General features: G+C 34.9%; 1 protein-coding gene across 2 annotated transcripts in view; it reads left to right on the top strand.

Annotated features, from left to right (window-relative positions):
* The window catches only part of GOLM2 (golgi membrane protein 2), a 105,307-nt gene that overhangs the window by 50,958 nt on the left and 35,888 nt on the right, over positions 1-18,461 (top strand). For both annotated transcript variants that reach the window (XM_063090587.1, XM_063090586.1), the window contains exons 7-8: positions 13,277-13,375; positions 14,410-14,580. In XM_063090587.1, coding sequence (XP_062946657.1) covers positions 13,277-13,375; positions 14,410-14,580 — 270 coding nt within the window. The remainder of the gene's footprint in view (positions 1-13,276; positions 13,376-14,409; positions 14,581-18,461) is intronic.

Here is an 18,461-nt window from a genome sequence, read left to right as displayed (position 1 = left end):
TGCTTAACTATAGGGATACATTCTGAGAAATGTGTTGTTAGGCAATTTCATTTGTGCAAACATTACAGAAAACTAGATGGTATAGCCTACTATATACCTAAGCTATATGGTATAGCTTGTATTTATAAGATAATTAATTTTCTAGAACAGAGGCTTTCAACCTTGGTTGCATATTGGAATTACTGAGGAGCTTTAAAAAAATACTGGTGCCTGGGTCACACTCCAGAGGTTTTCATATATTTAGTCTGGGGTGTGCCTTGGACATTGAATGTTTAAATGTTCCCTAGGTGATAGTATTATGTAGTCAAGGTAGAAAACCACTGCTCTAGGGAGATTCTCTAGATCTGTACTAACACAGTATCCACTGGTCACATGTGGCTGTTTAAACTGAAAATTCAATTCCTCAGTCAAACTAGTTGCGCTTCAATTGCTTAATGGTCACCTGTGGCTACTATATTGGACAGCACAGATATAGAACATTTTCATCATTGCAGAAAGTTCTACTGGACAGTGCTGTTGTAGATTGAAACTGGTAATAGTGGTTTTCTGGGGAAGAAGACTGGGGACAGGAATGAATGGCGACTTTTCATTATATAGCCTTTGAACCTTTTAAATTGTGTAATATTAATAAATTACCCTTTCAAAAAATAAATAATTTTTTAAAAACTAAAGAGAGGTAATTACTGTTAACCAACTAGATATAAATGACTTCTGTCAACTACTTCATTCAACAACAGCAGAATATACATTCTTCTAACAAGCTTACATGGAATACTTACCAAGATAGGTCACATTCTGGGCCATAAAGTGTACCTTAATAAATTTAAAAGAAAGAAGTCATATGATGTCCATTCTCACACCTCCATGGAATTAAACTAGAAATCAATTTTAAAAAGGTAACTGGAAAATTCTAAAATATGTGATAATTAAATAACACACTTCTGAATAACATGGATCAAAAAAGAAATCTCAAGATATAAAGTGATGGTGTCTATAAAAAAAGAAATTTCAGGAGAAATTGAAAAATATTTTGAACTAAATAAAAACAAAACACAACCTATCAAAATTTGTGGGATGCAGTGAAAGCTGTGCTTAGAAGGAAATTTATATCATTGAATGCATATATTAGAAAAGAAGAAAGGTCTAAAATCATTAATTTAAGTTTTCATCTTAGGAAACTAAAAAAAAAAAGTGAATTAAATCCAAAGTAAGCAGAAGAAAAAAAAATTAGAGCAGAAATCAATGGCATTGATTGATCAATGAACCCCAAAACTGGTTCTTTGAAAAGATAATAAAATCAGTAAGCTCCTAGCAAGGTGCTGTGGAATGTATATCTCCTCAAACTCACTGAACCATAAACTGTGTCCCCCAAAGTTACAGGTATTAGAAACTTGTCCCTCTTCTCATCAGCACATGTATCATTCTCCAGGATAGATCACATATTAGGTCACAAATCAAGTCTCAATAAATTCAAAAAAATTGCAATTATCCCATGTATCTTCTCAGACCACAATGGATTAAAACTAGAAATTAATAACAAACGAACCTCTGGAAACTATACAAACACATGGAAATTAAACAGCATTCTACTTAATGACATATGGGTCCAAGAAGAAATCAAGCAGGAAATCAAAAAATTTCTTGAAACTAATGAAAACAATGATACATCATACCAAAACCTGTGGGATACTGCAAAAGCAGTATTGAGGGGAAAATTTATTGCATTAAATGCTCACTTCAGGAGAATAGAAAGATGGCAAGTGAACAAACTAACACTTCACCTTAAAGAACTAGAAAAACAAGAACAATCCAAACCTAAAGTTAGCAGACGGAAAGAAATCATTAAGATCAGAGCAGAACTGAATGAAATTGAAAACCAAAAAACAATTCAAAAGACCAATGAATCAAAAAGTTGGTTTTTTGAAAAGATAAATAAAATTGACAAACCATTAGCATGGCTAACAAAAAAAAGGAGAAGACTCAAATAACCAAAATTAGAAATGAAAAAGGCGATATTACAACTGATTCATCTGAAATACAAGGAATCATTCGAGACTACTATAAACAACTATACGCCAACAAATTTGAAAATCTGGAGGAAATGGATAAATTTCTGGACACACACAAGCTCCCAAAACTGAACCGTGAAGACGTAGAAAATTTGAACAGACCAATAACAATAAAGGAGATTGAAGCTGTTATCAGAAGGCTCCCAACAAAGAAAAGCCCAGGACCAGATGGATTCACAGCAGAATTTTACCAAACATTCAAACAGGAATTGACACCGATTCTTTACAAACTATTCCAAAAGATTGAAACGGACGCAAATCTCCCAAACTCATTCTATAAAGCAAACATCATCCTGATACCAAAACCAGGTAAAGATATAACCAAAAAAGAAAACTACAGGCCAATATCCTTGATGAATATAGATGCAAAAATCCTCACTAAATTACTAGCAAACAGAATACAGCAACACATACGTAAAATTATTCATCACGATCAAGTGGGATTCATCCCAGGGATGCAAGGTTGGTTCAACATACGCAAATCAATAAATGTGATACACCATATTAATAAACTCAAACACAAGGACCATATGATCATCTCTATAGATGCTGAAAAAGCATTTGATAAAGTTCAGCACTCATTCATGACAAAGACCCTCTATAAGTTAGGTATAGAGGGAAAGTATCTCAACATAATTAAAGCCATATATGCCAAACCCACAGCCAATATCATCCTGAATGGGGAAAAGCTGAAAGCTTTTCCTTTAACAACAGGAACTAGACAAGGATGCCCACTCTCACCACTCCTATTCAACATAGTGTTGGAAGTACTAGCCAGAGCAATCAGAGAAGAGACGGAAATAAAGGGCATCCAGATTGGAAAAGATGAAGTCAAACTGTCCCTGTTTGCAGATGACATGATCCTATATATCGAACAGCCTAAAACCTCTACAAAAAACTGTTGGAATTGATAAATGATTTCAGCACAGTAGCAGGATACAAAATCAACACACAAAAATCAGTAGCATTTCTTTTCTCCAATAGTGAACATGCAGAAGGAGAAATCAAGAAAGCCTGCCCATTTACAATAGCCAGCAAAAAAATAAAATACTTAGGAATTGAGTTAACCAAGGAGGTGAAAAATCTCTATAATGAGAACTACAAACCACTGCTGAGAGAAATTAGAGAGGATACAAGAAGATGGAAAGATATCCCATGCTCTTGGATTGGAAGAATCAACATAGTGAAAATGTCCATACTACCCAAAGTGATATACAAATTCAATGCAATCCCCATCAAAATTCCAAAGACATTTTTCTCAGAAATGGAAAAAACTATTCAGACATTTATATGGAACAATAAAAGACCACGCATAGCCAAAGCAATGCTGAGCAAAAAAAATAAAGCTGGAGGCATAACACTACCTGACTTTAAGCTATACTACAAAGCTATAATAACCAAAACAGTATGGTACTGGCATAAAAACAGACACACTGACCAATGGAATAGAATAGAGAATCCAGAAATCAACCCACACACTTACTGTCAGCTGATCTTTGACAAAGGCACCAAGCCTATTCAGTGGCGAAGGGACTGCCTCTTCAGCAAATGGTGCTGAGACAACTGGATATCCATATGCAGGAGAATGAAACTAGCTGCATACCTCTCGCCGTATACTAAAATCAACTCAAAATGGATTAAGGATTTAAATATACACCCTGAAACAATAAAACTTCTTAAAGAAAACATAGGAGAAACACTTCAGGAAATAGGACTGGGCACAGACTTCATGAATATGACCCCAAAAGCACGGGCAACCAAAGGAAAAATAAACAAATGGGATTATATCAAACTAAAAAGCTTCTGCACAGCAAAAGAAACAATTAAAAGAGTTAAAAGACAACCAACAGAGTGGGAGAAAATATTTGCAAAATATATATCTGACAAAGGATTAATATCCAGAATATATAAGGAACTCAAACAACTGTACAAGAAGAAAACAAGCAACCCAATTAAAAAATGGGCAAAAGAGCTAAGTAGGCATTTCTCTAAGGAAGATATACAAATGGCCAACAGACATATGAAAAAATGCTCAACATCACTCAGCATCCGGGAAATGCAAATCAAAACCACATTGAGATACCATCTCACCCCAGTTAGGATGGCTAAAATCCAAAAGACTATGAACGATAAATGCTGGCGAGGCTGCGGAGAAAAAGGAACTCTCATACATTGTTGGTGGGACTGCAAAATGGTGCAGCCTCTATGAAAAATGGTATGGAGGTTCCTCAAACAATTGCAGATAGATCTGCCATACGACCCAGCTCTCCCACTGTTGGGAATATACCCAGAGGAATGGAAATCATCAAGTCGAAGGTATACCTGTTTCCCAATGTTCATCGCAGCCCTCTTTACAATAGCCAAGAGTTGGAACCAGCCCAAATGCCCATCATCGGATGAGTGGATACGGAAAATGTGGTACATCTACACAATGGAATACTACTCAGCTATAAAAACGAATGAAATACTGCCATTTGCAACAACATGGATGGACCTTGAGAGAATTATATTAAGTGAAACAAGTCAGGCACAGAAAGAGAAATACCACATGTTCTCACTTATTGGTGGGAGCTAAAAATTAATATATAAATTCACACACACACACACACACACACACACACAAACCGGGGGGGGGGGAAGAAGATATAACAACCACAATTATTTGAAGTTGATACGACAAGCAAACAGAAAGGACATTGTTGGGGGGAGGGGGGGAGGGCGAAGGGAGAGAGGTTTTGGTGATGGGGAGCAATAATCAGCCACAATGTATATCGACAAAATAAAATTAAAAAAAAAAAACAAATGCTAATGATAGCACTGAAAAAAAAAAAAAAAAGAAAGAAAGAAACTTGGCCCTCAGTATGACAGTGTTAAGAGGCTGGGAAATCCTATTATGATCCTTGAAAAAGTGATTAGATTGTGAGGACCATACCCTAGGAAATGGATTAATAAATTGATGATTTTATGGTGGTCATGGGCATGGTTCTGATGTCTTTCAAAGGAGAGCACATGAGAAACCCTCTCTCACTCTGCCATTTGCCATGTGATATCCCGAGTTGCTGAATAGAGTTATCAACAAGAACAAAGCCTTCACTGCATGTGTTCCCTGGACTTTGGACTTCTCAGCCTCTGAAACTGTAAGCAATAAATATTGTTTCTTTGCCAATTAACCAGTTTCAGGTATTTCTGTTATAAGCAACAGAAACGGACTAAAACACAAGGCTAACTAAGAAAAAAGGATAGAGAAAGGACATAAATTATTGCTGTCAGAAATGAAAGAGGGGTATCACTACACATTCCGTGGACATTAAGAGGATAATAAAGGAATGCTATGAATAATTTTATGCCACAAATTTGATAACCTAGATGAAATGGACCAATTCCTTGAAAGACACAATCTGCCAAAACTCCACTAGAAGAAATGGACAATTTGAATAGGTTTATATCTATTATATAAATTGAATCAATAATTAATAACCTTCCAGCACAGGTAGCATCAGGCCCAAATGGGTTCACTGGTGAATTTTATTAAGCATTTAGAGAAGAAATTATACCAATTCTTTATAATCTTTTTCAGAAGATAGAAGACGAGGGAATACTTCCCAAATCATTCTATGATGCCACCATTACCGTAATTCCAAAACCAGACAAAGACATTACAAGAAAACTACAGATCAGTGTTCATGAACACAGACACAAGAATCCTCAGCAAAATATTAGCATATTTAATTCAACATAGTGTTGGAAGTACTAGCCAGAGCAATCAGAGAAGAGAAGGAAATAAAGGGCATCCAGATTGGAAAAGACGAAGTCAAACTGTCCCTGTTTGCAGATGACGTGATCCTATATATCGAACAGCCTAAAGCCTCTACATAAAAACTCTTGGAGGTGATAAATGACTTCAGCACAGTAGCAGGATACAAAATCAACACACAAAAATCAGTAGCATTTCTATTCTCCAATAGTGAACATGCAGAAAGAGAAATCAAGAAAGCCTGCCCATGTAGAATAGCCACCAAAAAAATAAAATACTTAGGAATTGAGTTAACCAAGGAGGTGAAAAATCTCTATAATGAGAACTACAAACCACTGCTGAGAGAAATTAGAGAGGATACAAGAAGATGGAGAGATATCCCATGCTCTTGGATTGGAAGAATCAACATTGTGAAAATGTCCATACTACTTAAAGTGATATACAAATTCAATGCAATCCCCATCAAAATTCCAATGACATTTTTCTCAGAAATGGAAAGAACTATCCAGACATTTATATGGGATAACAAAAGACCACGCATAGCCAAAGCAACGCTGAGCAAAAAAAAATAAAGCTGGAGGCATAACACTACCTGACTTTAAACTATACTACAAAGCTATAATAACCAAAACAATATGGTACTGGCATAAAAACAGACACACTGATCAATGGAATAGAATAGAGAATCCAGAAGTCAACCCACACACCTACAGCCATCTGGTCTTTGACAAAGGCACCAAGCCTATACACTGGGGAAGAGACTGCCTCTTTAGCAAATGGTGCTGGGATAACTGGATATCAATATGCAGGAGAATGAAACAAGACCCATACCTTTCACCATACACTAAACTGAACTCAAAATGGATTAAAGAATTAAATATACACCCTGAAACAATAAAACTTCTTAAAGAAAACATAGGAGAGACACTTCAGGAAATAGGACTGGGCACAGACTTCATGAATATGACCCCAAAAGCACGGGCAACCAAAGGAAAAATAAACAAATGGGATTATATCAAACTAAAGAGCTTCTGCACAGCAAAAGAAACAATTAACAGAGTTAAAAGACAACCAACAGAGTGGGAGAAAATATTTGCAAAATATACATCTGACAAAGGATTAATATCCAGAATATACAAGGAACTCAAACAACTTCACAAGAAAAAAACAAGCAACCCCATTAAAAAATGGGCAAAAGAGCTAAGTAGGCATTTCTCTAAGGAAGATATACAAATGGCCAACAGACATATGAAAAAATGCTCAACATCACTCAGCATCCGGAAAATGCAAATCAAAACTACATTGAGATACCATCTCAGCCCAGTTAGGATGGCTAAAATCCAAAAGACTCTGAACGATAAATGCTGGCGAGGTTGCAGAGAAAAAGGAACTCTCATACATTGTTGGTGGGACTGCAAAATGGTGCAGCCTCTATGGAAAATGGTATGGAGGTTCCTCAAACAATTGCAGATAGATCTGCCATATGACCCAGCTATCCCACTGCTGGGAATATACCCAGAGGAATGGAAATCATCAAGTCGAAGGTATACCTGTTCCCCAGTGTTCATCGCAGCACTCTTTACAATAGCCAAGAGTTGGAACCAGCCCAAATGTCCATCATCGGATGAGTGGATACGGAAAATGTGTTATATCTACACAATGGAATACTACTCAGCTATAAAAACGAATGAAATACTGCCATTTGCAACAACATGGATGGACCTTGAGAGAATTATATTAAGTGAAACAAGTCAGGCACAGAAAGAGAAATACCACATGTTCTCACTTATTGGTGGGAGCTAAAAATAAATAAATTCACACACACACACACACAAAAAAAAACGGGGGGTGGGGGCGGAGACATAACAACTATAATTCCTTGAAGTTGATACGACAAGCAAACAGAAAGGACATTGTTGGGTGGCAGGGAGGAGAGGGAGGAGGGAGGGGAGTTTCGGTAAAGGGCCACAATAATCAACCACATTATATATCGACAAAATAAAATTAAAAAAATATATATTAGCAAATTTAATCTAACAATGTATAAAAAGAATTACTCACCACAACCAAGTGAGGTTTATCCCAGTTATGCAAGGCTAATTGGTTCAACATTCAAAAATCAATGAATGTAATCCATCACATCAACAGGGTAAAAATGAAAAATTGCATGATTATATCAATAGATGCAGAAAGAGCATTTGACAAAATCCAACACTTATTCATGCTAAAACTCTTAGTTAACTAGGGAGAGAGGGATTCTTTTTTCCTACAGCTAATATAATACTTAATGGTGAGAAACTAGAAACTTTTCCACTAAGATCACAAACAAGACAAAGCTGTGCCTTCTCAGCAGTCCTTTTCAACAACATATTGGAAGTCTTAGCTAATGTAATGACAAGGAAAGGAAGTAAAAGGTATAAAGATTGGGAAGGAAGAATATAACTATCTTTGTTTGTAGTTGTCATGATCTTCTATGTAGAAAATCCAAAAGAATCAACAAAAAAACTCCTGGAACTAATAAGCAATTACTAGAAAGGCTTCAGGATATAAGGATACAGAAGTCAGTCACTTTCCTGTATACCAGCAATGAACAAGTGGAGTTTGAAATTAAAAACACAATACAACCTACATTAGCACCCCCAAAATTGAAGTACTTTGGTATAAATTTAGCAAAACATGTACAAGATTTATATGAGGAAAACTACAAAAGTCTGATGAAAGAAATCAAAGAAGAACTGAATAAATTGAGAGGTATTCCAGGTTCATGGATAGGAAGACTCAATATTGTCAAGATTCAGTTCTTTCCAATGTGATTTATAGATTCAGTGCAATCTCAATCAAAATCCCAGCAATTTATCTTGTGCATATTGACAAAGTGATTCTGAAGTTTAAATGGAGAGGCAAAAGACCCAGAATAGCCAACACAATATTGAAGCAGTAAAACAAAGTTGGAGGACTGACACCACTCAACCTCAAGACTTGATATAAACCTACAGTTATCAAGACAGTGTGATATTGGTGAAAGAATAAACAAATAGACCAATGGAACAGAACAGAGAGCCCAGAGATGGACCCACATAAATATAGTCAGCTGAACTTTGATAGAGGAGCAAAGGCAATACAATGGAGCAAAGGTAGTCTTTTCAACAAATGGTACTAGAACAACTGGACATCCACATGCAGAAAACGGAATCTAGATACAGACCTTCCACCCTTGACAAAAATGAACTCAAAATGAAATGAAGAAGTGTAAAACTGGAACATAACAGGAGAAATCTAGATGACATTGGGTATGGCAATGACTTTTTAGATAAAACAGCAGTCATGATCCATGAAGGATATAATTTATAAGCTGGGCTTCATTAAGATTTTAAAACTTCTGCAAGTGACAATGTCAAGAGAATGAGAAAATAAGTTACAGACTAGAAGAAAATATCTGCAAAAGATGTATCTGATAAAGGACTACTATCCAAAATATACAAAATTCTTAAAACTCACAATAAGAAAACAAACAATCTGATTTAAAAATGAGCCAAAGACCTGAACAGACACCTCACCAAAGAAGTAATACAGATGGCAAATAAACATATGAAAAGATACCCCACATCATGTATCATCAGGGAAATGCAAATTAAAACGACAGAGGCCACTATACACCTATTAAAATGGCCAAAATCCAGAACACTGAAAGTACCAAATGCTGATGAGGATGTGGAGCAACAGGAACCCTCATTCACTACTGATGAGAATGGAAAATGGTACAGCCACTTAGGAAGATAGTTTGGCAGTTTCTTACAAAACTAAACATATTCTTACTTTATGATCCAGCAATCGTGCTCCTTGGTATTTACCCAAATGAGTTGAAAATTTATGCCTACATATGAATAACCTGCACATGAATGTTTAGAGCAGCTTTATACATAATTGCCAAAACTTGGAAGCAACCAAGATGCCCTTCAGTAAGTGAATAGATAAACTGTGATACATCCAGACAATGGGATATTATTTAGCACTAAAAGGAAATTAGATATCAAGATATAAAAAGATTTGGAGGAACCTTAAATGCATATTACGAAGTGAAAAAAAGGCAATCTGAAAAGGCTACACACTGTATAATTCCAACTACAGCCATTCTAGAAAAGGCAAAACTATGGGGACACTAAAAGACAGTAAAAAGATTAGTGGTTTCCAGGGGATAGGATGTGAGAAGGGAGGGATGAACAGATGGAGCACAGAGGAGTTTTAGGGCAGTGAAAATACTTTTTATGACACTATGATGGTAGATATGTGTCATCATACATTTACCCAAACCCAGAGAATGTACACCACCAAGAATGAACCCTAATGTAAACTGTGGGCATTGGGTCATTATGATGTGTCAATGCCATGTACTTTATGTGATTATGATGTATCAGCATAGGTTCATCGATTATAACAAATATACCACTCTGGTGTGGGATGCTGGTAATGGGGAAGGCTATCCATGTATGGGGCAGGAGATATATGGGATATCTCTCTACCTTCCTCTCAATTTTTTTGTGAACTTAAAATTGCTCTAAAAAAATTAAGTCTAAAAAAAATTAAAGAGAGGTAATTAACATTGATATTTTAGAGAAAAATTGTAAGGTTCTGTTTTAAAAAAGCAATGTAGTTTTTTTTTTTTTTTTTTTTTTTGATAGAGATTCTTTTTCTTAAGGTTACCACTCTTAGAGAATAAAATGTCTAAATTTATAAAAATACAGTTAAAATTTTTAACAAATTAAGTTAGTCTTGATATACTTAAAATTTCTTCTTAGACATCTTATAAAACAGGGGCTGACAACTTACAGCTTGGTTGTCTGTTTTAATACATAAAATATTGGGGCCAGCCTGTGGCTCACTCTGGAGAGTGCAGTGCTCATAACACCGAGGCCACGGGTTCGGATCCCATATAGGGATGGCCGGTTTGCTCACTGGGTGAGCGTGGTGCTGACAACACCAAGTCAAGGGTTAAGATCCTCTTACTGGTCATCTTTTATATAAAAAAAAAAAATACATAAAATATTATTGAACTATAGTCATGCTCATTTTTTTATATATTGCCTATTGCTGCTTTTGTGCTAGAACAGCAGAGTTGAGTATGGCCCACAAGCCTAAAATATTCACTATCTGCTCCTTTGATAAAAAGTTTTCAGATCCCTCCTGTGGGAGAAACAAATTATGTGAAACAAATTTGAATCCTTTCTGTGGATTCAAATTTCTATATTATCAATATCCATCAGTCTGAAGAACTTCCTTTAGCATTTCTGTAGTGCAGATTTTCTAGCAACAATTTTTTTCAACTTTTGTTTATTTGAAAATATCTATTTCATCCTCATTTGTGAAGGATATTTTTGCTGAATATAGAAGTCTGGATTGATGGATTTTTTTTCTTCTAGCACATTAAAGACACAGTTCCATTGTCTTCTGGCCTCCATTGTTTCTGATAAGATGATGCCTTTTTTTGTGTTCTCTTCTATTAGTCTGTATTTTTTAACTATCCTTTTTTTTCCCCTCCTTCCAGGACTCAAGTTACATGCATTTAGACTGTTTAATATTATCCCACAGGTCAATGAAGTTCTGTTTAGTTTTTTTTAATACTTTGTCTCTCCCAGTTTGTTTAATATCTTTGATCTGTCTTCAAGTTCATTGACTTTTATTGCAATGTTTAGTTTGCTATTAAGCCCATCTAGTGTATTCTTTATTTTAGATATTGTATTTTCAGTTCTAGAATTTCCATTTCATTCTTTTTTTTAGTTTTCATTTCTCTACTAGTTGTTTCCATCTTTTCTTTTAAATCCTTGGACATATATGCACATATATAACAGTTTATTTTTTAAGTCCTTGTGTGCTAATTTGAACAATTGGCTCTTGTCTGAGTTCCTGTTGATTGCTTTTTTTCTTGATTATTGGTCATATTCACTACTTCTTTGTATGTCTAGTAATTTTATTGTATGCTATATGAATGATACATAAAGGAGGTTAGATTTTGTTGTCTTCTTTTAAAGGATGCTGAATTTTGTTCTGGCAGACAGTTAAATTACTGGAGGATTCTCTTGATTCTGTCAGGTTTGTTTACACTTTGGTTTTATGCTTTGTTAGTTTTAATTTTGTTCTTATCCCATACTGGCCAGCTGCCAAAAAAGAAACAAAAAACAAAAAATTTTGTTCTTAGTCTTAGGGTATGGCCCTTAAACTCAAGAATGTGGTCCCTACTCTTAAAGTATAGGCTTGTAACATCTCATTTGATACCCAAAATGCTTAGTGAAGATTTTTCACTATGGCTGGTTGGGCAGAGTTCCATTGTCTCCAGTGCTGCATGACCTCTGTTGTTTCTGTTCAGCTCTCAGCCCTGCAGCAGGTGCTGTCTGTTAGGCCCCATGGAGTCTCACCCTGTACACACACAACCTGGGCCTTGGCCAAAGATCCATGGGGAAATCCCCATGCAGATTTCTGTGAACCCCCTGTTTCACACCACAGAGCTTCTTCCTGGGTAATATTCTGTCCTACAAATTCTAGCTGCTTGAGCAGCCCAAACTGATGATCTCTGCCTCTTCGGCTCACCAGGACTGCACATTCATGTATATCCCTTCTTTCCAAGATACAGTCTTGTGCTGATGGTTGTCCAGCGCTTGCAAACAGTTTCCTTATATATTTTGTCCATTGAATTAGTCTGTTTCTGTAGCTTAAAAGAAAATGCCTGGAACTGGGTAATTTGTAAGAAAACAATTTATTGCTTACAGTTTCAGAGGCTGGGAAGTCCAAAGTCCAGGGAACTCATCTGGAGAGGGTGTTCTTGGTGGTGGCTTTACAGCAACCCAGTGGTCTCACAATGCCTGTGACACCACTGCAGAGAATAGTGGCAGCAGAGAGGGAGAGAGCAAAAAGAGCAGTGGCAGAAAATTGTGGAGCAGAGAGAGAGAGAGATTCTTCACGTACTCTCCTTTTAAAGCCCTCTGAACCATGCCTCTGACCACCATTTACTGTGTCATGGTCCTACAATCCAATCACCTCTTCATGGCCCTGCCTTTCAATAACCATAATAGGACTTCCCAATCTCAACAGTTACAGTAGGAATTAAGTTTCTAATATATGAACTTTATGGGACACAATTCAATCAATCCATAGCATCCATATTTATAATTGTTTAGGGTGGATTGTACATACTTATAGTTGAGACTCTTAAGAAATGGAGGCAACAGGGAAAGAAATGATTTTTCACTCACTACCACTGACTCCACTGTATCTCTGGGCAGCTTAAGATGAAAGGTACAGTGTATCAATTAGTAATCATAAATGAATTAGTTAATATATCAACTATAAGGATTACAAAGTTAGAATACGCATCATAGGATTAGTGCAATGTAAATGGTGGTTAGTTTTTAGAAATTATAATATCAATAGGAATAATAATGGATGTATTTTTTTCTTGTAGCTTTAAAGAAGCCCCCTATGTCAATTTCTAATCATGAAAGTCATCAAGCAATCTCCCATCTTTCAACTGGACAACCTCTCTCCCCAAATATGGTTCCAGGTATGAAATTTTATTCTTAAAATTCCATTTGAAAAGCAATTTACTGGCCATGTATTGCTGTACAGTAAATAAAACATGTCATTTAGCAGGATAGTGAAGTAGCATTCATTCTTTGAGTTAATGTTATATATTTTTAAATGACTGGTAAAAGCTCAGGGAGAAATAATCATCTAAAACTGCACTTTTTAATGGATTGTTATGGTCTCTTTCTTAAGAACAGAAGAATTATTTGTTGTGCTGCTGTAGACTACATTCCCTTTCATCTCTGCCAGGCTGTGTAGATTTATCTTCTTCAAAATGTGTTCAGATTTATCTCACAGAGGCCTTCTGTTATTTACTATACACACCTATATTAAGCTCTTTACTTCATACTTATAAATATATTTGTTTATTTTCTACTGAACACTTAATTCGATTTTACAGAAATGTTCTCCTAAAATGAGAATCAATATGATTGAAAGGAGCTGCTTAAATAGGATGATGGAAAGGAAAGATGTAAGAGTAAGAGTGACATGGTGGGTTTCTGAATCCAAATTATTTGTAATAAGGATCTAAATCAAGACATTGATGAGGAGAAAAAGGGGGTGAGGGGAAGTGAGGTTACGTCCAGGAAATACTTCTAAAAAAGAATCAAGAGTTGACAGTTGGGAGTCATTGTATAGATGAACATGTTTAAGAGATTAGAAATTTCAGAAGCCATACTGGGTTTTGGAGATTTCTGACAGCACTTTGGAATTTGGAGGGAGGAAATGATACAGGTTTTGTTGCTATGTTAATCTTTGGGTTTCTACTGTATATGCCTTTGGTGAACAGGTTTATAATCAGTAGTGGAGATACACATCTGGGAATGATTAGGAAACTTCACACAGCTAAAAATCACATTGATTATAAGATTTGATTAAAGAAATTAGAATAAAGCTTTAAAAAAAATCCATGTGACTGACCAGTGTCAGACAACAGTGTGTCTAAAGCAGGTCTTGTGAAATTCTTCTGTGAAAGAATTAGTCTTTTAATTTGATGTTTTTATGTCACAGATTCACACATAAACCACAATGGAAACCCTGGTACTTCAAAACAGAACCCATCTGATCCTCTTCAGCATTTAATTCCAGGCCCAGACTTGGAGAGTGAACCCAGAATTCAAACAGATATACTAAAGCATGCTACCAAGGATAGAGTTGGTGATTTCCATAAATTGAAGCAAAGTAAGAATCAATTGATGAATATTATGCTAAAAAGATTTCTTTAAATATAATGTTTATTTACAAGCCTGAATTAATGTCTTCATTATTATAATCTCTAACTAATGAATGTGTAGTAAAGTTCTATTTATGTAAAGAGAAAGTATGATAGTGTTAAAATTTAAAAGAAAAGCAGGGGTTTTTTTGTTTTTGTTTTTGTTTTTTGGCATCTGGCCAGTACAGGGGAAAGCAGTTTTAAGTGGATGAGACTATTTTATTTTTTTATTTTTATTTTTATTTTATTTTATTTTATTTTTTAAATTTTATTTTGTCGATATACATTGTGGCTGATTATTGCTCCCCATCACCAAAACCTCTAAAAAGTCTTCTCATCTTCTCCCTGTTAAATAATAAATTTCAGGTGAGTTTATTTTTTTTAAAAAATGCTATTAATTCTCATGAATATAAACTTCTTTGGAGAAATGAGAAAATATATATTTTGTTAGGCTAATGAATGAAAAGTTTGATTAGGAGGGAGACAGGATAAATAGTTTTGAAAAATGGAGCATTTTGAGAGAAACAAACACCCTGGGGAGACTGCGATAGAAGAATACTCAATATTGCTTCCTCCTCCATTCCCTTCAATTGCAGTTTGCCTCCTTAGGTGTTAGGAAAGGAGCAGGAGAGTATCCTTTAGATCAGTTCCCCTAACCTATGCTTTTCACTGCTTCTGCTTTTCATGGCTTCTTCCTGCCTTCAACTCTAAATAGAATGTCTTTAAGCTCCAGTTTGTCTATGGTTTTTCTGATGGCTTCTACGGCAGCAACTGTTAAGAGCAGTGTTTAGGCAGTTATTTGTACACAGGTTGCTTGTACACTGATACCTGGATGGTGTTATTTTTGTAAATTTATTTGAGGTATTTTTGTTGGTCTTATAACAGTTATTGACATTTCTACATATATATGAATGTATAGTTTACATACATTTAATTGACTTTCCTTCCTTGATATTTTAAAGCATATTTTTGTATGTTAAAGTATTATATGAAAAACATTTTTATTTACAAAAATGTGGCTAATATTTTACATATAGTGAAAAAAATTTTCTTAAAGTCCTGTTGTAACATTGGCCCGAAAATTTTTATCTCAACAAGAAGTTTATAAGAGCATAACAAATAAAATATGTTAATTTGATCATTTCAGATTTTCTTCTAAACTCACTGCATCCTATAAAATTTATTTTATTGTTGACTTACCTGTATATATTTTTTTTAACGAATCTTTAGGAAAGGATTGTGATAGGAAATAATTGCTGGGAAATTATTACCCTCTACAACTTATTTTGAAAAGTGCCTATTGCATTTTAAACACCCCAAATTATTTTCCATGTATCATTAATGTTTATAAAGAGTTGGAATCAATGCATGTATGATTTTTTGATTTACTTTAATCGACATTATTTCTTACATACCTTTCTGTCTATCAAATAGTTATATACTTGTCATTTTAAATATACTATGTGTATATATATATATACATATACACATGCACATATATACATATATTTCATTGTGCTTAGGCAATGATAATAGTTTACTTAGGCCTATTCTCTTATTATTTAGGTTATTTCATATTTTCTCATTTTAATTGTCACAACTATTGCTATCTTTTTTTTTTTTCCAAATAATTTTCTATTTCTCCTATTTTGGATGTCCTTTAAAAGTAGTCTTTGGAATGAAATTACTGGGTCAAAGCTCTTGACTAGCTTTATAGTTCCTATTTCATATTGTCAGGTTGTTCTCTAGAACACCTTTACAGTGTCACTGTAGACATTGGAGACATTAAGTTTATCTGTTTCCCTGTGGTCTGGCCACATTGATTTTTATCTCTTTTATAAGGTGTTTACAGTATAATGGTTCCTTAAAGATGTTTTAATAAGCATTTACTTTCTGGTGGCCTATTTCTTTGTGAGGAGTTTTACTGTAATTATTTCTTGTTATATAATCTGTGCATCAGTTTTGACCATTTACCCTGAAAACTTTGTAGTTGGTCCTATATATTTATATGAAATCTTTATAAATAATTCAGATACTAACCTTTTATAAATTACTTTTATCATAGTTTTCTCTTCTATTGCTTTTCTTGATGTGAGACTTAATGTTTTATCATGCAAAAGGTTTTTTTAATTAGAAATAATTTTTTGTTGTGATAAAATACACATAAAATTCACCAAAGTGTACAATTCAGTGGTACTTAGGGCATTCACAATATTGTGCAACCATCACCACCACTCTAGTTTCAGAATATTTTCATCACCACGAAAGAAAATCCTGTACCTATTAAGCAATCACTCCCTGTTCTCTCCTACCTGCAGCCCCTGAACACTACTAATCTGCTTTCTGTCTCTCTGGATTCACCTTTTCTGGAATTTCATGTACAGGAAATGATACAATATGTGGCCATTTGTGTCTGACTTCTTTTACTTAGCATTATGCTTTTAAGGTTTAGCCATGGGGTAGCATGTATCAGTACTTTATTTCTTTTTATGGCTGGATAATATTCACTTGTATGGATACATTTTATTTATCCATTCCTCCAATGATGGACATTTGGGTTGCTTCTACTTTTTTCGCTATTGTGAATAGTGCTGGTATGAAAATTGATTTATGAGTTTTTGTTGAACACCTGTTTTCAGTTCTTTTGGGTATGTATTTAGATGTGGAATTGCTAAGTCATATGATAATTCTATGGTTAGCTTTTTGAGGAGCTGCCAAACTATTTTACACAACATCTGCACCATTTGGTATTCCCACCAGTAATGAACAAGAGTTCCAGTTTCTTCACATCCTCACTAATACTTATTTTCCTTTCTTTCTCTCTTCCTCTCTTTCCCTTCCTCCATCCCTTCTGTCCTTTTTTAAAACATTGCCATCCTAGTGGAGGTAAAGTGGTATTTCTTGTGGTTTTAATTTGCATTTCCCTGATTACTGATGACATTGACGATCTTTTCATGTACTTGTTGGCCATTTGTATATCCTCTTTGGAGAAATGTCCATTCAAGTCCTTTGGCCATCTTTTAATTGGGTTATTTGTCTTTGTTGTTGAGTTGTAAGAGTTCCTTATTTTGAGCATGAGTCCCTCATCAGATATGTAATTTGCAAATATTCTTGTTCATTTTATGGTTTGTCTTTTCATGCTCTTGATAGTGTCCTTTGATGTACAAAAGTTATCAATTTTTTCTTTTGTTGCTCATGCTTTTGGTGTCATATCTTAGAAGCCATTGCCAAAATTACAGTCATAAAAGATCTCCCCCTTAGTTTTCTTCTGAGAGTTTTATAGGTTTAGCTCTTATATTTATGTCTTTGATCCATTTTAAGTTAATTTTTGAATATGGTGTGAGATAAAGGTCTAACTTCTCCTTTTTGTATGTGGATTCCAGTTGTCCCAGCACCGTTTGTTGAAAAGACTCTTCTTTCCCCATTGAATGATCTTGGCATCCTTGTTAAAAATCAGTTGACTGCAAATGTATGGGTTTATTTCTGGATTATCAGTTCTGTTCCTTTGGTCTATATGTCTGTCCTTATGCAGGTATCTCACAGTTTTCATTATTAACTTTGAAGTAAGTTGTGTAATTGGAAAGTGTGAGTCCTCCAACGTTGTTTGTCTTTATAAGATTATTTTAGCTATTCATGATCCCTTAAAATTCTATGTGAATTTTAGGATCTGCCTTTTTATTTCTACTAAAGTGGCAATTGGAAGTTTAATAGGAATTGCACTGAATCTATAGATCGCTTTGGGGAGTATCACCATCTTAAAATATTAAGTCTTCCAATCCATGAATACAGGGTGTCTTTCCATTTATTTAGGTTGTCCTTAATTTCTTTCAGCTATGTTTTGTAGTTTTCA

Source organism: Cynocephalus volans, chromosome 3, assembly GCF_027409185.1.
Source record: "Cynocephalus volans isolate mCynVol1 chromosome 3, mCynVol1.pri, whole genome shotgun sequence".
Classification (NCBI taxonomy): domain Eukaryota; kingdom Metazoa; phylum Chordata; class Mammalia; order Dermoptera; family Cynocephalidae; genus Cynocephalus; species Cynocephalus volans.
Note: the sequence above shows the minus strand (reverse complement) of the source record. Positions and strands in the feature narration are given on the sequence as shown.